This window comes from Gorilla gorilla, chromosome 7, assembly GCF_029281585.2.
Source record: "Gorilla gorilla gorilla isolate KB3781 chromosome 7, NHGRI_mGorGor1-v2.1_pri, whole genome shotgun sequence".
Taxonomy (NCBI): Eukaryota; Metazoa; Chordata; class Mammalia; order Primates; family Hominidae; genus Gorilla; species Gorilla gorilla.
Window position 1 is genome coordinate 82897104 of NC_073231.2, and position 22103 is coordinate 82919206.

At 46.2% G+C, this 22103-nt stretch overlaps 1 protein-coding gene across 1 annotated transcript; it reads left to right on the forward strand.

The window, feature by feature from the left end:
- The first annotated feature begins 2370 nt into the window (after positions 1-2370).
- Positions 2371-20855, forward strand: LINC03042 (long intergenic non-protein coding RNA 3042). Its single transcript, XM_004046911.4, has 3 exons — positions 2371-2740; positions 14881-14984; positions 18768-20855. Exons 1-3 carry the CDS (start codon positions 2426-2428, stop codon positions 19018-19020), a joined length of 672 nt encoding a protein of 223 aa, XP_004046959.1. The 5' UTR covers positions 2371-2425; the 3' UTR covers positions 19021-20855.
- The last annotated feature ends 1248 nt before the right edge of the window (positions 20856-22103 follow it).

Below are 22103 nucleotides of genomic sequence, written 5' to 3' on the forward strand. Positions count from 1 at the left end.
CCAAAGGGCTTTTGAAATCTTTGCTGTAATGATGCTGATGTTTTCTGTGTTTATATGTCAAATGCCTGGAGCTTAATTGTTAATGGGTAAATAAGAGACGCCACTAGGTCCTTGCCAAGAAAGGCCCAATAGCTGAGGTTGGGAGAACAATGGCTCCACAGGACTCCCCCAGAGAGGGAAGAGGGGAGAGGACAGTTAGAGAAAGAGTGGCTCTATTCTCTTGTAGATGTGGCTGTTGGAGGAGCCAAGGAAGAGACCAACCTGGGGGATGAGAACACAGGCACGTGTGCTGGAGTGGACCTGAGCCTGAACAAAGGTATCGGGCACAGCTCTGGCTTTGCTTCATTTCTCCTTCTTGCCGGTTGATCAGGAATTCCTGCTGCTCTCCAGAAAACCATCAGAAGCATATGTTGCTGTTGGAATCACCACCCACCAGTGGGCAGAAGAAAGCTGGGGTCACAGGCTAATTTCCCCAGGCAGGTGGCCTGGGTTGAATTCCACGCCTGCCACTGTAGGCTAATCTGCCCCACTTTAGGCATGTTATTTAACCTCTGTCCTTGGAGTCCTATGCAGCAAAATGGGGATAAGAATGCCTACCCCATAAAGGGTTTTGTAAAAATTAATTAATATTGTAGAAAAATGCTTAGAACCGTGTCTGATGCATAGTACATGCTATGTGTGTTAAATATTTAACTGACAGTTAAGGCCAGGCACATTGGTAAAGTAACCTTAAATCCAAAAACAGCAGACCAATTGTAAGGAAAGGGCTAACTGGAAATTTTTATAAGTCTGTTTGCTGAAGAAGCCTTTTCCAGATTTTTTTTTTTTTTTTTTTGAGACAGAGTCTCGCTCTGTTGCCCAGGCTGAAGTGCAGTGGTGCAATCTTGGCTCACTGCATCTCTGCCTCCTGGGTTCAAATGATTCTACTGCCTCAGCTTCCTGAGTAGCTGGGATTACAGGCACGCGCCACCATGCTGGGCTAATTTTTGTATTTTTAGTAGAGACAGGGGTTTCACTGTTGGTCAGGCTGGTCTCGAACTCCTGACCTCAGGTGCTCCACCATCCTCAGCCTCCCAAAGTGCTGAGATTATAGGCGTGAGCCACTGCACCTGGCACCTTTTCCAGATTTGAAGTTGCAGGGAGAGCTGAGGATATTCACAGGGCAAGGACTTGAGGCAGAGAGACGAAGACTCGGGTCTGCTAAAGCAAGGTCATTCCCTCTGGATTCTAGTTCTTCAGATGGATAGAATGAGGTCAAAGATAAAGCTCTCACCCAAGTAGGAGGAAAAAAATGCTCTCAAGGATTACCGGACTCTAAAAGTTTCAGAGTTGAAAAGGGCATTTCAAGCTATAAGCAGCCAGCCAAGAGCTAGGCACAGGGTGTCTCAGTTCTTGGCATTGCTGGGCCAGCATCTATACTTAGGGAAAATCCACATGGAAGGACCCCTTCTCTCTCCAGGAAAACACTCAGCTTAATGACAGCTGGGTCCAGAGCAGGGGCCTAGCAAGTCCTTGTCTGGGCCTCTGGTGCCGGAGTCAAAGGAGGTCCTGAACCAGCCTTGGGATTCCAGCAAGGACTTTACCCCATATTCAGGAGGGGAATCTACAGGTCTCCCTCAAAGACCCTCAGGACACTCTGTGGGCAGCCCCTCCACCATTTCCTCGCTGCTTTTCAAATTCTCACTTTTATTTGTGTGCCACTTTTAATTTGTCAAAGCACTGTCACATCTACTAGCTCACCTGATCTGTGCCACCACATCAGAGGATACAGAAAGGTGGTATTAGGACATCTGACAGCCAAGGAAGCAGAGACTCCAATGGTTAATGTCTAGCCCAGGACCACAGCTACTAGCAGAGGCTACACCTACACCCCTGACTTCACATCACACTCTGTCACCCTCCCTCTCCTGTGTGAGGACTCCCCCAGGAAAAGAGGAAAGACAGGAGCTATTCTAGGCAAAGTAACCTTAAATCTGAAGCAGAAGATGAATTGCAAGGAAGTGCAGCTCCAGGACGTGTTCCCCTATCTTCCCATCAGAACTCAGCCAGCAGCCATGGACACAGGCCTCTCTTTCCTCTGCACCGCTTCCCCACCCTGGTTCCCGCTCTGGGGTAGGTCCCTCCCAGACCATTATGGCTGGGATGTGCAGCATCTTTTTTCTCTGCTTCTCCAGTAACAGCTGGTTCTGCTCAACTCCCAAAGATGATTTTCAAGAACCCCAACACTACTATCTGCCTGGGCTGCCAGAAAGAGAAAGGGCACCCTCAGAGACACTGAAGACCACCCTCCAGAAGCCGCCAGCACTTTCTATCATGTGACTAGCTCTGGGTGCTCCTTATCTAGTGAAAGGTGCTGGCTCAAATGGCACAGATATTGAAGATCTTCCTGAAGAAGACAGGAAGAGATGCTCAGGTCAGGGAGGGAATGAGACCCCTGGGGAAGGGACTCCTCCCAGCTGAGGAGTTGATTAGAAGCAATCTTGGAGTTGGCAGGAGCCTTAGAGACTGCCTGAGCCAGTCCAGGAAGCTGGCTGAGGAGCTTGGGAGCAAGAGACTAAAACCAGCCAAGTTTGGGACAGAAGGGAAGGAAAGGGTTGAGCAGCGAACAGAGAGACAAAGAACAGGCAGTTCCAAAGAGCCAAGAATGCAAATCATTTGCAGACGCCGCCGGCGAGAGCCTCCACCAAGGCTGCTGTGGGGGTGCCTGACGCCATGGGCACAGCCACTTCGACACGTCACGGTGAGCGTGAGCCCATGCATGTGAGTGTCCCCGCTGAGTCATTCCGTGTGTGTAATGATTGTGTCAGTTGTGAGTCACCAATTGTGTGTCAGTCAGGGCGGGGTGTGTGTGTGCTCAGTGCACAAGCACGTGAGGGCTGCCAGTGCCCAGAGTGACAGTGGAATGTGAATGAGAACCAGAGAACCCGAGGAGCTCAGAGCACTCCCAGGGGGATGCTGTGTTTAAAGGGCACCACGCTTCAGTCACACCGTACATCACACACCACATTTCTGAACACGTTCCAGAGAAAGCCATCTGTGCCCGCTTCCTGCTGAAACCCCCTATGGAGCAGCAGTGCTGAATTCTTCAGGCTCATGGGATTGTTATCAGAGTCAGACATGGCCACAATCTTAGAATCCTGCATTTCAAGCCCTTCGTTTTGCAGAGGGAGGAACTGTGGCAGAGAAAGCTGACACAATGGTCCCAGAGTCACAGAGCTAGCTCGTAGAAAAGCCAGGTGTGGACCCAGGTGTCTGTCCAGACTTCCCTGCCCAGGACTCGGTATGTCAGCACAACGTGGGTCCTTTTTCCTTTTTTCAGCAGGGATGTGATGACATCACTTCTTTTAACTAAAATGCACCCAGATCTTCCCATGAAATGAAACCCTGATGTCGCATCCTAAAGGCTGGATTTGATGAATAGCCCAAAAGGCAAAGTTGGGGCATCTCTGGCCAGACGGTTCTAGACTGAGAGTCATTTGACCTATTTTCCAAGAGCCTTGCCCCACCCAGGTCAGGAGGAGTCCGCAGGGAGACCCATTCTTAGGTCTCTAGGTCCAAGATTGGCCAGGCACTTTGGCAGCCTTGATGCTGTGTGATTCAGAAGCTGCTTACGAGATGTTTGCGGATGTCTCACACAGGACTCCTGACTCGTCATCCTGCCACCTTCCTGGTGGCCATTTCACAGCTCAATTTCTCCTGCCCCACAACAATGAAAAAATAAATGAAAGTAGGGGATTTATTTTAGCAGTTTTCAAATTGAGTATCTCAAAGGGTTTAATAGGTAAAGAGCCTAACCCTATTAACTAGTAAGTTGAGGTTTGGGGATTATCTATCTGTTTCAATTACCCATTCCATTCATTCTTCTCAGATGGCTCAGAGTTGACCTGAACTTCAAAGGGATCACTTCAACCACTGGATTTATTGTTCTTATTTCATAATAATTAAGTAGTTACTATATACACAGCACTGTTGAGGCCATTCAATAGGCACAGACACTGCCCTACATCCCTGGAGAGCAGAGATTTATTATCTCATTTATCAGAACTTCAAAGCCCTTTCACTCCAATTACAGCTTGTCACTGACCATAGAGGCGGCTGAGGTGCTCAGGGCACATGAAGCAGGGAGAATGGGAGGGGCAGAGAAATCACTGCTCCAGACTAGATCTGGAGTGGAGTGGTCTTACATTTGGGCCCAGGTTCTACATTCATAAACTGGTGTTTTTCCCAACAGGGCTCTGCTAAAAACATGCCCTGGAAAGGGAGGTAAAAGGATGCCTTCTCAGCCGAGCGCGGTGGCTCACACCTGTAATCCCAGCACTTTGGGAGGCTGAGGGGGGTGGATCACCTGAGATCAGGAGTTAGAGACCAGCCTGACCAACATGGTGAAACCCCGTCTGCACTAAAAATACAAAAATTAGTTGGGTGTGGTGGCGCACACACCTGTAATCCCAGCTACTCAGGAGGCTGAGGCAGGAGAATCGCTTGAACCTGGGAGGCGGAAGTTGCAGTGAGCTGAGATCGCGCCACTGCACTCTAGCCTGATTTTTTGAGACTCTGTCTCAAAAAAAAAAAAAAAAGGATGCTTTCTCGTGTGGCAGACTGACAGACAGATTAAGGGTTGATATAGTAAGTGTCCTTCATATGTGACACATGGGCCAAAAGAGTAGAATCACCAAATGTTTCCTTGAATATAAAAAAATATATTTGCAAGGGTGGTTATGTCAGCATTATGTGTAATTGCAGAAAGCTATAAAGGACCTGAAAAATCCATTGATAGGACATCAGTTAAGTAAATCAATCGTGGTACAACCATACACTGGCAGATAAGCAACTATAAAGAAGGAGTTAGATCTACCTACATTGACCCAAAGAGAGGCACGGGATTATTAGGTTTAAAAAAAGGAAAAGAGGCCTGGCACAGTGGCTCACTCCTATAATCCCTGCAAAGGCAGGAGGATCACTTGAGCCCAGGAGGTCAAGGCTGCAGTGAGCTATGATTGCGTCACTGCACTCCAGCCTAGGTGACAGAGCCAGATAAAAGAAAGAGAGAGAAAGAAAAGAAAGAGAAAGAAAGAGAGAGAGGGAAGGAAGGAAGGAAGGAAAGAAGGAAGGAAGGGGAAGGGAAGGGAAAGGAAGGGAAAGGAAGGAAGGAAGAAAGAGAGGAAGGAAAGAAAGGTCGGGCTCGGTGGCTCACGCCTGTAATCCCAGCACTTTGGGAGGCCGAGGCGGGCGGATCACCTGAGGTCAGGAGTCCGAGACCAGCCTGACCAACATGGAGAAACCCTGTCTCTACTAAAAATACAAAATTAGCTGGGTGTGGTGGCGCATGCCTGTAATCCCAGCTACTCCGGAGGCTGAGGCAGGAGAATCACTTGAACCCGGGAGGCGAAGGTTTTGCGGTGAGCTGAGATCACGCTACTGCACACCAGCATGCCAGCCTGGGCGACAGAGCGGGACTCCGTCAAAAAAAAAAAAAAGAAAGAAAGAAAGAGAGAGAGAGAAAAGAAAAGAAAGAGCAAGGAACAGAATATGATCTTACTTTGCATTAAAAAATTAAAAGAGGTATCCTATAAGTAAATATGTATGTTTATATATTTGCATATGTAAAAAAGAAAATAGGAAAATGTATACAAGTGGGAAAATGTGTAGTATATAAAAAATGTAGAGGGATACACGTGAAGCTGGTTATAATGTTTACTTCAGAGGGTGGGGTTAAAATGGGTAAGAAAATTAATATTTTGTATACATGTTTTGCCTTATCCATATAAGTTATAAAAACTTATATGGATAAGTCAAAACATATTTAAGGCTTATACATACAAACTTTACACTTTATAAAGTTTATATTTATAAATATAAATTTTTATATTTATAAATATTTATAAATATATAAATTTATAAATATATTTATAAATATAAACTTATATTAAATATATTAATAAACTTATAAACATATATATAACTTAAGAATAAAATGTATTACAAAAATAAAGAATAGACAAAAGGGGCTTGCAGATGCTGCCTGGGCACACTCATCCTTGGCGCTTGCCCCCATGGAGGCCTCATCTACTGTGACACTTGGAGAGCTGGCAGCCATCACCCAAGAAATCAGGACACATTTGGCCTCTGCTGCAGCATCAGGGAACAAAACAAGGACTAAGGCTGTCAGTTCTCAAGAAAAATACTGATGTGCATAAACGTATGTGACATAAATTTATTCAGTGACTTTGAGATATCTTACTCTAAACAGATAAAATTAATTAAAACTAGTGCAAATTTCTGGCAACAGTATTCCAACTCCCCATTATTTATTGAGGGCATTGAAAATTGGAACACATCACAGATCCTTAAGTCATTCTCTGAATCAGGAGGAGAAAAGGGGAAGGCAGAGAGCACTCACTGTATGTGCCAGGCACTGGGCTGAGTGCTGCGCCTACATTATCCCACCTGATGCTTGCAATAACCCTGCAAGGTAGGAGTAAAAGGAACACACACATACACAAATACACTGACACACACACTCACACACATGATCACACACATACTCATACACTCACACTCAAGCATGCACTAGAAAATACAGAACAAAGCAAGCATTGGCAACTAATAGAAGTATAGTGCTGGCTAAGCACAGTGGCTCACATCTATAATCCCGGAGCTTTAGGCTAGGAGTTCGAGACCTGGGCAACATAGCAAGGTGCCATCTCTACAAAACATTTTTTAAATAAAAATCTTTTATTTTTCTTCAGATGGAGTCTCGCTCTGTCACCCAGGCTGGAGCCCAGTGGCGCGATCTCAGCTCACTGCAACCTCCACCTCCCAGGCTCAAGTGATTCTCATGCCTCAGCCTCCCAAGTAGCTGAGATTACAGGTGTAAGGCACCACGCCTAGCTAATTTTATGTTTTTAGTAGAGATGGGGTTTTGCCATGTTGGCCAGGCTAGTCTCAAACTCCTGACCTCAAGTGATCTGCCTGCCTTGGCCTCCCAAAATGCTGGGATTACAGGCATGAGCCACCACACCTGACCTAAATAAAAATCATTTTTAAAAACAGGTATAGTGCCTCAGGGCTCAAGAAAGCGATACCCCTATTGCTGTATGGTAAACAGCAGGCAAGGCTACTGATCAGACCAGGGTAGTAGTAATTCCAGGGTTCTTTGCACACTTAGCCAGGAGACTGGCTAGCTCAGCACTGCCTGGGTTCGCTTTATCCTTTTTACTGCTCTAAAGCTCTGAGAGGCGGGACCTAAGCCTAAAAGGAAGTGAAATGAGGCAGCACTCTCTTCACTGCAAGTGACTGAAAACTAACTCAATCCAGCAAGGCAGAAAATTATTTGGCTCTCATAACTAAAAATGTCCATGAGTAGATGGCTTCTGGCTCAGTGGGATCAGGGGTCAGCTAATATCAACCAAGACTCATTCTGTCCCTTCATTTCTTCTGCATTGGCTCCATTTTTCAAGCAGCCTCTTTTGAGAGAGCAGCAAAGATGGCCCCGGAAATTCCATGTTACTTGCTGCCTTGCAAGTAGCTATTCCAATGAAAAGAAAGCACCTCATTCCCAGCAGTTTCAGCAAAAGTGCAGGGATGACTGTCATGGGCCTAGCTTGGGTCACATTCCCATTTCTGAATTAACTACCATGCTGATCTGATTGCCCAGGGTAGGTCAGCCCTTCCCAAATCACATGGACTAGAAATGGGGTAGTGATCCTCCCATGAAAAAAAAAAAAAATGGAAGGATAGTGGCAAAGGAATATAGGAGGGATGTTGGACAAGCAGACGACAGATGACCATCACAATGTCACGTAGAATCCTACCAATAAGAGGACAAGGATGGTGACTCATATCTGTAACCCCCATGACTCAAGAGGCTAAGGAAAGAGAATTACTTGAGGCTAAGTGTTCGAGACCAGCCTGGGCAACATAGTGAGACTTCATCTCAATTAAAAATTAGCTGGGCATGGTGGTGGACTCCTATAGTCCCAAGTACTTGGGAGCCTGGGGTTGGGGGACCACTTGAGGCCGGGATGTCGAGGCTGCAGTGAGCTATGATTGCACCACTGCACTCCAGCCTGGGCAATAGGCCAAGACCAGAAAGGAAGAAAGAGAGAGAGAGAGAGAGAGAGAGAAAGGAGAAAGAAAGAAAGAAAGAAATACAAAGGAAAGAAAGAGAGAAAGAGAAAGAAGAGAGAGAGGAAGGAAAGAAGAGAGAGGAAGCAAGGAAGGAAGGAAGGAAGGGAAACCCACCAACAAATTGTAAACTGTGAGAATGTGAGAAGCTGGTAGGCATTAGTTTTTTTTTTGTTGGTTTTTGTTTTTTGTTTGAGTCGGAGTCTCACTCTGTCACCCAGGCTGGAGTGCACTGGCGCGATCTCAGCTCACTGCAACCTTCGCCTCCCGGGTTCAAGCGATTCTCCTGCCTTGAGTAGCTGGGATTACAGGCGCATGCCACCACACCAGCTTTTTGTATTTTTTTTTTTGTATTTTTAGTAGAGACAGGGTTTCACCATATTGGTCAGGCTGGTCTCAAACTCCTGACCTCGTGATCTGCCCACCTTGGCCTCCCAAAGTGCTGGGATTACAGGCATGAGCCACTGCGCCCAGCCGGCATTAGTTTTTTATTTGTCATATCTTGGCCACCACAAGGCCCTTGGAAATTGTTCAACATGACAGAAGTTCTGAAGACCCTGAGAACCCTCTGTTCCCATTGCCAAGGTTAAGGATTCAGGAAGGATGCCCAAGAACTCTGTGAAATCTCTTGTCAATAAATACTATAACCATCAGTTCCTGACACCCCACACAGGATATGGGGAGTTCCAGTTGCCTAAAGAACTGTAACAGTAGAAGCTTCTCAATGCTAAGGAGGCTGGAAATGTCCTCCCAGGAGCCAAGGACACAGGTTTCAGCTCAAGCTCTGCCTTTAACGAGCCACATGACCTTGAAAACATGCTTAAGTGTTGGGGGCGGTCAGAGCTTTCATATGTAAAATAAAGGGGCTGGGGAAAGCAACATGAAATGTAAAGTTGTCTCCAGCTTCAAAACTCTGATTCTAAGTCAGAGTCACAAGATGGAAAAAGTTTATGGGTAAATAAACTTTTACCCGTAGGTAAATGACTAAATAAATGAGAAAACAGTAGGCTAAAAAAAAAAACAAACAAAACAAAAACCCACACCACACCCACCAGCCAAATCTGTGACAATCTGAGCAATAAATAAATGCTAATAGTAATGGATTATAACCCACTAATAAAATAACAGTCTACAAGTTCATACTGATATCCATCCATCCATTTATGCATACATGAGAAGGTCAAGGAAAAGCTCTTCTTACAGTAGAATGTTAACTAGTAAATTAACAAGGAATAACGATGTTAGAAAATCATCAGTGGATATTTAAACTGGTGGTTAAAAGTTTGATGAGAAACAGGATATTTACAAAGTCTTAAGGCATCTCCCCATAAATTACTTATTAATTACAAAGAGGAAACATAGTAACTTTACAGTGATGAAACCTGAAGGCTACTACCTTAACCAGTGATCAAAAGTTAACGTCCGCTGGCTGGGGGCAGTGGCTGACGTCTGTAATCCCAACACTTTGGGAGGCCAAGGCTGGTGGATTACCTGAGGTCAGGAGTTCGAGACCAGCCTGGCCAACATGGCGAAACCCCGTCTCTACTAAAAATACAAAAAATTAGCCAGGCTTGGTGGCAGGCGCCTGTAATCCCAGCTACTTGGGAAGCTGAGGAAGGAGAAACGCTTGAACCCGGGTGATGGAGGTTGTAGTGAGCCAAGACTGCGCCATTGCACCCCAGCCTGGGCAACAAGAGTGAAACTCCATCTAAAAAAAAAAAAAAAAAAAAAGTTAACGTCCCCAGTGTTGGAATAGGCCAACCTCATGTATATCTTTGATACAGTGTTCTGAGAAGGTCACAGCATCTCCCCAGTGTCCTGCCCAAAACCCATAACCTGAATTTAATCACAAGAAATGTTACTTAATAATTGACCTGTACTATTTTAAAATGTCAAGGTATAATTTGAACTTTTTTTGCCATACACACAAAAAAAGTCAAGGTCATAAAACACAAAGAAGGTTAAGGATTTGCCCAATTTAAAAGAAACTGAAGAGACAATAACAACTAAATGCAATGTGTGATCCTGGATTAAATCCTGAATTGAGGAAAAAAATAGTTGTCAAGGATATTACTGAGTGTAATTGATGAAACTGAATATGGAAGATGATGTGAGCATGCATAGCAACCTGCCTGGAGCTACGGTATGGGTAGTCCAGGGACACCAAGCCCCCAAGCTCCAGCTAAGGCGTTCATTCCCGAGACTAGGGACTGTGGCATCCAGCCGTCTGAAGCTGCGTGGTCCCAGGATTTCTTTCATCTTTTGCTTCCCTCTTCAAGCTTTCTGATTCATTCATTGGCATAGTCTGCTGGGAGAGGCAGCAGGAATGTCTGGAAGATTCTCCAGAGCCCCAACAGTCTGCCACCTTCATCTCTCACATCTACTTCAGCTCCAGTTCCTTCCCTGTCCCCACAGGGAGAGTCCATCCTAAACAAGGAGTTGGTGACCTGATGTCCCTGAGGAGCTCAGGAGGCCCTGATGCAGCGTGAGTTCAGGTCCCATGGGTATCCAGAGGGAACTTCCAACTGTGGAATGCCTTACACAGAAATACTTTCTGTAAACCACTCCTCCTTGCTTCCTCCCATCCTGACTCAGTGCCCAACCCCAGCTCCAGCATATACCTCACCAGAAGGGAGCACTCACCCAGTTCAAAGCAGCACATCTGCCTGAGAGAAAAAAGCAAAGTCACCAATATGAGCCAAGTCACTGAGATGGAGGAAAAAATCTCTAGGCCACAGTCAGGATTCTAGTTCTCTTTTTTATTTATTTATTTTTATTTTTATTTTTATATTTTTTTGAGGCAGTTGCCCAGGCTGGAGTGCAATGGTGCAATCTCGGCTCACTGCAACCTCCACCTCCCAGATTCAAGCAATTCTCCTGCCTCAGCCTCCTGAGTAGCTGGTACTACAGGCACGTGCCACCACACCCGGCTAATTTTTTGTATTTTTAGTAGAAACGGGGTTTCACCATGTTAGCCAGGCTGGTCTCAAACTCCTGACCTCAGATGATCCACCCGCCTTGGCCTCCCAAAGTGCTGAGATTATAGGCATGAGCCACCGCGCCCGGCCTATTTTTTATTTTTTTAAGAGATGGAAATCTGGCTACATTGCTCAGGCTCGACTTGAACTCCTGGCCTTATGTGGTCCTCCCCACTAAGCCTTCCAAGTAGCTGGGACAACAAGTGCATGCCACCACTCACAAACTAACTCTTATAACCACTTACTGAGGATCAGCCCTGTTGTAGGCATCATGCTGTAAGTTTTACACACGTTTTCTTTCATCCTAATGATGCCCATGTTACGACAGAGGAACCCGAAGCCTCAGAGAGATTTAAATACTTCTCCATACCTCCCACAAGATTTTAAAATAAAATCCAAATGAATTCACAATCTAACTGTATTTTTTTTTTCAATGAAGAAATGTAGAATATTTGCATAGCTGCAGGAACTGGAGACCTGCACAGGCCAGACTCTGTACTAGAAGACATTAAAAACACACATTTGGTTATATAAAATGTGAAATATGGTAAAAGACACCTTAAACAAAACTAAAAGACAAAAGACTGAAAGAAACATAAGAATTGGTAGCCTATAACATAAGAATTGATAGCCCTAATATACAAAGATTGCTTACAGATTGATTAGAAAAAGACAATCAGAAAAAGAGGGGCCATGTACAGTGGCTCACACCTGTAATCCCAGTACTTTGGGAGGCCAAGGCAGGAGGATCGCTTGAGTCTAGGAGTTCAAGACCAGCCTGGGCAACATAGTGAGACCCCCATTTCTACACAAATTGTTAAGGATTAGCCACGTGTGGTGGCATGTACCTGTAGTTCCAGTCACTCAAGAGACTGAGGTGGGAGGATCACTTGAACCCAGGAGTTCAAGTCGGCAGTGAGTTATGATCACACCACTGCACCCCAGCCTGGGCAACAGAACAAGACCCTGTCTCTAAAAAAAAATAAATTAAGTTAAATGTAAATTTAAAATAAATTATGGTACAACTATACTATGGCATATCATGCAGTTATCAAAAATATTAATGAATGCATGTCAACATATTGACCTAGACTGTAGATTTCCACACTATATTCTTCAACTTTAAAAAAGTGCATAGGGCTGGGTGTGGTGGCTCACACCTGTAATCCCAGAACTTTGGGAGGCCAAGGCATGTGGATCACCTGAGGTCAGGAGTTCGAGACCAGCCTGAGCAACATGGTGAAACCCCATCTTTACTAAAAATACAAAAAAAAAAAAAATTAACCAGGCGTGGCCGGGCACGGTGTCTCACGCCTGTAATCCAGCACTTTGGGAGGCTGAGGCAGGCAGATCACAAGGTCAGGAGATTGAGATCATCCTGGCCAACATGGTGAAACCTCGTCTCTACTAAAAATACAAAAATTAGCTAGGCATGATGGTGTGCACCTGTAGTCCCAGCTACTTGGGAGGCTGAGGCAGGAGAATCCCTTGAATTCAGTAGGCAGAGGTTTCAGTGAACCAAGATTGCACCACTGCACTCCAGCCTGGGTGACAGAGTGAGACTCCATCTCCAAAAAATTAATTAATAAATAAATTAATTAAAATTTAAACACTTAAAAAATTAAAAAGTGCTGGGTGTGGTGGCTCACGCCTGTAATCCCAGCACTTTGGGAGGCCGAGGTGGGCAGATCATGAGTTCAGGAGATTGAGACCATCCTGGCTAACGTGGCGAAACCCCGTCACTATTAAAAATACAAAAAAATTAGCTGGGCGTGGTGGTGGGCACCTGTAGTCCCAGCTACCTGGGAGGCTGAGGCAGGAGAATGGGGTGAACCCGAGAGGCAGATCTTGCAGTGAGTTGAGATCGCACCACTGCACTCCAACCTGGGCGACAGAGTGAGACTCCGTCTCAACAACAACAACAACAATAAAATTAAAAAGTGCATATATAGTATGATTCAATTTTATTAAAACACGTTTAAAGAAACAAAAACCCAGCCGGGCGCGGTGGCTCACGCCTGTAATCCCAGCACGTTGGGAGGCCGAGGCGGGTGGATCATAAGGTCAGGAGATCCAGACCATCCCGGCGAACACGGTGAAACCCCGTCTCTACTAAAAATACAAAAAAAAAAAAAAAAAAAAAAAAAAATTAGCCGGGAGTGATGGCGGGCGCCTGTAGTCCCAGCTACTCGGGAGGCTGAGGCAGGAGAATGGCGTGAACTCGGGAGGCGGAGCTTGCAGTGAGCCGACATCGCGCCACTGCACTCCAGCCTGGGAAACAGCGAGCCTCCGTCTCAAAGAAAAAAAAAGAAAAAGCAAAAGAAAAAAAGAAACAAAAACCCATATATGCATACATATGTTTGCTTCTGTTTCCCTTATCACACTTTAAGTAGTGGAAATATGCAAGCAAACTTAGTACTGGTTACTTAGTAGACATGAGAGAGGCAAAAAGTAGCAAGAATGATTCTTCAATTTGTTTTTGTATCCCTATTTAATTTAATTTGTTAGAAAAGAGCAGGTAACTTTTGTAACTTTCACAATTTTAAAAAATCGAGGAACTTCCAGGCTGGGAGCAGTGACTCATGCCTGTAATCCCAGCATTTTGGGAGGCCCAGGCGGGTGGGTCACTTGAGCTCAGGAGTTTGTGACCAGCCTGGGCAACATGACGAAACCTAGACTCTACTAAAAATACAAAAATTAGCCAGATATGGTGGCCTGTAGTCCCAGCTACTCGGGAGGCTGAGGTGGGAGGATCACCAAAGCCCAGGAGGTAGAGGCTGCAGTGAGCCCTGATTGCACCACTGCACTCCAGCCTAGGCAACCAGAGTGAGACCCTGTCTCAAAAATAAACAAATATCTCACTGTTATACTGAAACTTACTTTATTTAACAAATAAATATAAGTAAATAAATAATGAACTTCTTCAAATTCAAGGATCACTATATACAGTTGTTCAGGTTCAGCACTGTATAAACGATCTGGGGTGGGAGGTATGTGTAGTATTCACATCTTCACATCGTACACGTCAGGGAATGAAGCAATGTGTGGAGACAACAGCCAAAGTTCTGAAGCTGCAGGGGAGAGTCCTCCCCTATTTAAAACCCACACCATACAATGGATCACACACACACTCAGAAGAGCCTGCACATACATTGCTGACACTCTCATATGCACCGCTGTGCCTCTCCCAACCAAAATTCAGGTAACCCTGCACCCTTGGAGACCCAATTCTTTACCCTTCCCCGCTTTGAACCTGGTATAACCCCTTTACTTAATGGAGGAATTCGGGTTAAGGCAAAGGTACAAGCTGCCAGAGGCATACATGCCCTGGCATCGGAGGGCAGGGGTGGGCAGGGAGCATGAGCAATGAGAGTGTAGCACATGTATGCCCTCAGCCAGGAAGACTGCAGTGCAGATGTTCCGGAAAGCTCTCTGCTGGGCACAGCCAGGGTAAGGCTGCCACGCACAGTTGTTCAAGCTATGCAGTAATATACTAAATTTAACACAATTTTACCTGAGCAAGGGGCATTGTTTTCCAATTTGCACAGAGATGCCATATGGGCAGACAGAAGCCCCACTAGTAATTGACAGAGACAGACTCCAACCCCAGGCTCTGCTTCATTATCAGCTGTATGACTTTGGAGATAAAAATAGGATCATGGATGTTACAGCACTTTTTGAAAAGTCATAAATATAAGGTATCGTTATAAACAATTCTCCAGTTCTCCAGCCAGCAGACTGGCTGGAGATCATCTAATCTGTTCCCTGTCTCTAGGCATATGAGAATACAGGCCACTGGGAGAGACTCGCATCTGTGGTTTCTTCAAAAACACAGCAGCCCACAGTGATCTCTCATTCTTCCATTTCTATCACATTCAGGTCTGTACCAGGCATTTAGAAATCAGTGTGTTTTACAAGCTCAATAATCTTTCTTTGAGTGGGTAAGGTTTATATGTGTGGGATGTGTGTGTGTGTACATATATGTGTCCTCAGTAATATCTGAAACTCCCAGAAGACAGACATTGTCCTTCTTTGCATTTCCTGTAGCCCTGTAGCACCTTACAGGTATTCATCAACTGTTTTCCCAGGTATCTTTTATTTATTTATTTATTTATTTTGAGACAGAGTCTCACTCTGTCACCCAGGCTGGAGCGCAGTGGTGCAATCTCAGCTCACTTCAACCTCTGCCTCCTGGGTTCAAGCAACCCTCCCACCACAGCCTCCCAAGTAGCTGGGACTACAGGCACATGCCACCACGCCCGGCTAATATTTCTATTTTTAGTAGAGATGGAGTTTTTGCCATGTTGGCCAGACCAGTGTCGAACTCCTGACCTCAGATGATCCACCTGCCTCAGCCTCCCAAAATGTTGGGATTACAGGTGTGGGCCACTGTGCCCAGCCTCCCAGGTATCTTAACTGTGTTAAGATATCACTGCCCGTTTAGTCTAGATTTAAACAAATGAAAGCTCTTCTAATAGAGATGAAATTAAATAACATATAGATGATACCTAGACAGTACTTTGTCTATGATAGATGCTTATAAACTTATAAATATTTCTTTCCCTTTACTTATGATGAAAAGCGAATAGCATTCATTCAACAACATTCATTCAAGGCCTTTTTTTTTTTTTTTTTTTTTTTTGAGATGGAGTTTCGCAATTGTTGCCCAGGCTGGAGTGCAATGGCACTATCTTGGCTCACCGCAACCTCTGCCTCCTGAGTTCAAACAATTCTCCTCTCTCAGCTTCCTGAGTAGCTGGGATTACAGGCATGTGCCACCATGCTTGGCTAATTTTGTATTTTTAGTAGAGACGGGGTTTCTCCATGTTGGTCAGGCTGGTCTCAAACTCCCGACCTCAGGTAATTCACCCGCCTCAGCCTCCCAAAGTGCTGGGATTACAGGCATGAGCCACCGTGCCCAGCCAAGGCCATTTGTTATGTATCAGGCAATGTACTGGGTATTGGGGATAAAATGATACGTAAAAAAGTCTTTTCTCAAGTTCTGTGGGTCATCTGGCCAGAAAAAAATGGCCTTGATGGTGAACTCCCATGTTATGTGAAGTTGTAAACAGGCACTTTTGGATGGAGCATAACGAAGGGATAATTGGATGTAGTCATGATTTTCTAGGGTTGGAAGAGGGTAGGAGATGGCAGTTTGGAAGGTGATGTTTGAACAGGGTCTTGAAGGATAACTAGGAGTTCACAGAGATGAAAAACAACAAGAGCATCATAACTAGAAGAAGCAGAATAAGAGAAGCCACTCTCAATTTTTAAAGTTAGTTTGAAGATAACCACCTTCTTGAACAGAACTATGACTCATGCAATGCCAGGGAAATGACCCCAAATCAAAATCAGCTGATTGGAAGAGAGAAAAGCACTTCAGACCCAGGCCCTCCATCCACCATCCCACCCCTAGGTCTCTTCCAGGCCTGACACTAGCCTTTACCAACCTGTAGTTTAAAGGCATTTGTGGCTGTTTTGTTTTGTTTTAACGGAGTCTTGCTGTCACCCAGGCTGGAGTGTGGTGGTGCAATCTCAGCTCACTGCAACCTCTGCCTCCTGGGTTCAAGCGATTCTCCTGCCTCAGCCTCGCGGGTAGCTGGGATTACAGGCACCTGCCACCACGCCAGGCTAATTTTTGTATTTTTAGCAGAGATGGGGTTTCACCATGTTGAGCAGGCTGATCTCGAACTCCTGACCTCAAGTGATCTGCCCACCTTGGCCTCCCAAAGTGTTGGGATTATAGGCGTGAGCCACAGCACCCGGCCGTAAAGGGGTTTGTGGCTTTTTAAAGTTTGCAAGTTATTATTTTCCTTTATCTAGAAAAGAACTGTTTTTAAAGCCAAAGACTAAAAGTTACAAGCAGCCCCAGGTATTTATTTTAAAACTGAGAATTTCCCCAAGGCCTGAAATTTGGTGTCTGGGTTCCAGACCTGGGGGTAATTGTTGGATTCCCCTCTCAGACCTGCCCTCCCACCCAGCACCATCTGTTCAGCAGGGCACAGCTTCCCAAAGGTCTGCCCAGTCCTCTCCTGGTAACCCTACCTGGGGAGAAAAGCCACTCCTATGACCCACCAGATCAAAGATAGAGCCCAAAGTGTTTACAGTATCAGCTTTCGCTCCCCAGAGGGAAGGGCTGTATCTTTCTTTATGGCTACAAAACCAACGGTGGCTTTGTGAATGACCGGCCCTGTTGGCACCTCCAGGCACAGGAGCCCAGCTGCTGCCCCAGCCCAGGGAGGGAGGGAGGCTGCGGACAGGGCATCCAGCCCGAGAACAAAGCTATCAGCCCCATCTCTGCAGGGTACCAGCCTCGCCCTCACACCTGCCAGGCGGGGACCTCTTCTTTCTCAGTTAACTTCTTCATCTGCCTGGTTCAGCACCAGGCACACTGGAGACTCTCCGGGTTTGCGGTTTATCGGCAGCCCAGTTTTGTGACAAGACCTTTGAGATCTGGCCTCAGAAGATGTGGGTCATACTCTTCCTCCACCTATGACCAGGTGCCTGTCTGAGCCTCAGTTTCCCCATTTTTTTTTTTTTTTTTTTTTGAGACGGAGTCTCGCTCTGTCGCCCAGGCTGGAGTGCAGTGGCGCGATCTCGGCTCACTGCAAGCTCCGCCTCCCGGGTTCACGCCATTCTTCTGCCTCAGCCTCCTGAGTAGCTGGGACTACAGGCACCCGCCACCACACCTGGCTAATTTTTTGTATTTTTAATAGAGACGGGGTTTGAATGTGTTAGTCAGGATAGTCTCGATCTCCTGACTTTGTGATCTGCCCACCTCGGCCTCCCAAAGTGCTGGGATTACAGGCGTGAGCCACCACACCCGGCCAGTTTCCCCATCTTTAAATGATGGTGATCATCAAGGTCAGGAGATCGAGACCATCCTGGCTAAGATGGTGAAACCCCATCTCTACTAAAAATACAAAAAATTAGCTGGGCCTGGTGGCGGGTGCCTGTAGTCCCAGCTACTCGGGAGGCTGAGGCAGGAGAATGGCGTGAACCCGGGAGGCGGAGCTGCCAGTGAGCCAAGATGGTGCCACTGCACTTCAGCCTGGGCGACAGAGCAAGACTCCGTCTCAAAAAAAAAAAAAAATGGTGGTGATCATCATGTCTGACCTGGCTGCCTTTCAAGATTGGTCACTCATGTAAAAGGGCAGCACCGTGGGGCAGCAGAGGCAGCGCAGGGTGGAGGCTGAGGGCTCAGCTCGAGTTTACCAGCCAGGCTGTTATTTCCTAGTTATGTGACCCCAGGCAAGTTATGTAACCTTTCTGATGCCTCAGTGTTCCTCATCTGTAAAATGGGATTATAAGAGTTCCTGCTTCACAGGGTCATTAGGAGGATTAAATGAGATCATGTTTATAAACAGCTTAGGACAGCATCTGGCACATAATACAGCTTAGCCAGCATCTACTCTGTGGATGGTGCGGGGTGGGGGGGTTTACAGAGATCAAAGGCAACGAGCTCACAGCATGGTGACTGCGAAGAGAATCAAATGAAATAACAATTGCAAAGGCAAATCAGGTCATTAACCCCGCATGCACACCCTACTTCAAACATCGTGTGTGTGTGTGTGTGTGTGTGTGTGTGTGTGTGTGTCTGTCTGTGTCTGTCTGTGTCTCCACTGCATGTTGTGATACCTGCCTCCCTCTCCAGCCCCTCAGTCATTACCCTCCAGCCACACTGGACTCCTTTCTTGTCCTGGAACCTATCAAACTCTTTCCTGTCTCAAGCCTCCGCAGTCCTCTCTGCTTGAACTGTGGCTCCTGCAGAGAAAGCATCAGAATCTCCGGGGAACTGATTGGAAATGCACATTCTCCAGCCCCGCCCAGAACTCCTGAATTAGAAACCCTGGGGTGGGACAAGCAAGCCGTGCTTTCTGGGGCACAGGTGATTCTGGTGTGTGCTGAAGTTTAAGAACCACTGGCCGAGAACATTCTTAGGTCTGCTCTTCCTTTGCCCGGCCCCTCCCTCGCGGAGGAATTCCTTCTTATTCCTCTCTGAAGAGTGGCTGCTGCCAAAAAACGTTTGTGAGATGGCGTGGGTTTTCTTTGTTGATTTATCATTTAGTTTGGAAGAAATCAGAAGTCTCTTTAAGAAGCCAATTTGAAACGTTCACCCCATGGGAACAGTTGTGGATGAAGTCAGAAGATCTGGAGGCAGCGCAGTAACACACGTAGGTTTTCTGGCCATATGGACATTTCAGAGAAAACAACGCACAGACGCCTGGAGCAGGTGAACTGGCTTAAGTAGAGAGAAACTAAGTCATTTGGGGATATTTAGCACCTAATGTCAAGGCAGAAATGTCTAAGATGTAATTAACAGTTATATTCTAATCTCAATAGTAGCTAAGTACAGACTTAAACATAAGCCTGTATATAACAAAATAACCCCAGGAGAACCAAAGAAAATCTAGAAAGTTGCTGCTAAAAACAGTTACGTTAGTGATACCTAGGAAAGTTTTTTTCTTTTAACATGTCATTGTGGTTTACAAATGAAAATTGAGGCCGGGCGTGGTGGCTCACGCCTGTAATCCCAGCACTTTTGGAGGCCAAGGTGGGCGAATCACAAGGTCAGGAGTTCAAGACCAGTCTGGCCAACATGGTGAAACCCCATCTCTACTAAAAATACAAAAAATTAGCTGGGCGTGGTGGTGGGCGCCTGTAATCTCAGCTACTAGGGAGGCTGAGGAAGGAGAATCACTTGAACCTGGGAGGCGGAGGTTGCAGTGAGCCAAGATCATGCCACCGCACTCCAGCCTGGGCAACAGTGTGAGACTCCATCTCAAAACAAACAAACAAACAAATGAAACTTGAAACTTCGCCCGTTTATGGCTATTGCCTAAAGAATTTGTAAATGCCTGGGTCATTGCAAGCATATTGCTGACATGTCTCTCAGTCTGCGTTACCCTGGTGGACATCACCACACTCACCTGACAGGCAGCAGCTTCCTTCCAGTAAAAGCAAAGAATCTGAAAGGAATGGAAAAGGCTCCACACAGTGCCATTTTACAGAAGGAAATGCAACAAGGTCACAGACCAGAAGGACAGCAGCCCAGGCCGGCTGGGCATGGAGGAAGTCCCAGGATGCTGCTGGGCATGAACAGACCTCCTCATACAGCGTGCCTCTGAAGAAATAATGCAATTGTGTGGGGCCAGAGGAGCCACAAATAGAACAAAGGGAGGAAAGGAAAAATCAATATGCAGTAAAGAGGAGGAAGGGAGCCCAGCGCGATGTCTGAATCTCGCTGGCGAGAAAAGGAAACAGGTGGTCTAAGCAGGCAACCCTTCACCCCACATTGTAATGCTGGGGCATGGACGTATTCCATAGATCGCTCACTGAGAAGTCTTCACAAGAACACTCCAAGGCAGACACTACTATCCATCTTCCACACACCGGGGGATTGAGAATCAGAAGGATTATACAGCGTGTTCAAATTATATATAAAAGCCCTGAGATTTGAGCCCAGGGTCCCAAGCTCTTTCTAAGCCACCATAGCTGCCTGGTCTATAAGGCAACTCCCCGAATATGAGCTGCAGCGAACTTGGGGGCAGATAGGACCACTTTACCTGTGTTATGGAGTTGGCTTCCCCAGGATGATCCACCTGGGAAACAGCCTCTGGGGAAACCTGACTCCTTCCCCTCCCTGCCCTGCACAAACTGATGTTATCTCTGCAAGCAGTCAGAGGGAGAGCTGCAAGTGGCCTTCACCGGGGCCTCGGGAAAGGGACACCTTTCTCCTTAGCTCCCTGTTCCCAACTCTTCCTGGAGGATGTGTTATAGAGAAAAGGGATACTCAGAGAAGCAGGAAATGGCAACCTTGGAGCTGCCAGCACTGGAATCTGCTTTCTTTCCTAGTTGGCCCCTTTCCGGGGGAAAAGTGGGGACTCCCTTTTACTGCTCCACACCCTGAGCCCCTGGGACCCAGTAGTGCCCCCCTCCCTCCTTTCCACCCTGCAGCGTTTTTCACTGGAGAGTAAAACAGAACTCAATAAATCAAAGTGGTTTCCCCAGCAACCGTGGGAGAAGCAGGTTTACTTACGCCAGGTAAATAATGCATGAGCTCGGGCTGAGAAATACAGTGACCAAGTTCATGTTACTAACAGGTTCACTGAACCTCCAGGCTGGGCTTCTGAGCCGCAGTCTCAGGGGATAAGGTTGCAGTTCCCCACCAGGCCCTCCTCTCCAAAGGAATCCTTTCTGTATTCAGGCTTTTTGTTTTTTGGGTATTCTTTTTCTTTTCCCCGGTCTCACTGTGCTATATCCTACTCCCTGAATCAGATTGCCTCTGCCTTCGACAGCCAAGAGACTAGGTACCCATTCTCTGAGAGGCTTCTCCTGCTTTAAAGACAGGGCATATATTGGGAGATGCTGGATTTTGCAAAGTCAGGCTGGCTCCCTTGTCTCCTTGGGTCTGCCGGAAGACAGTTGGCTTCCAAATCCATTAGGTATATCTGACAGGTCAGCCAGGTCCCCACGTTCCCTGGCACAGATGGACTGCCAAGAAGAAATGTAAACTGAACCAAATTGTGAAAGAACAACTTGTGATGAAGACCGTGTGCTCCTCCCTCCCCCCGAGAATAACTGATACTCTCTCTCTCCCCTCTCAGATGTTTGACTCTCTCTGATTTGTACTCTGAAAATAATAAGTTTTTTTTAAAAAAAATTTATAAATACTAAATTATAGTATAATGTAGAAAAGTCTTTTTTCAAACTGCCCTCTCCCAATCTAAAACATCCCCCACCATGTCCCCACCCTAAAGAGAATTTCTCATTTTTAAATGATAGAAAAATTGGCCAGGTGTGGTGGCTCACGCCTGTAATCCCAACACTTTTGGAGGCTGAGGCAGGCGAATCACCTGAGGTCAGGAGTTCGAGACCAGCCTGGCCAACATGGTGAAACCCCATCTCTACTGAAAATACAAAAATTAGCCAGGTGTGATGGTGCGTTCCTGTAGTCCCATCTACTCAGGAGGCTGAGGCAGGAGAATTGCTTGAATC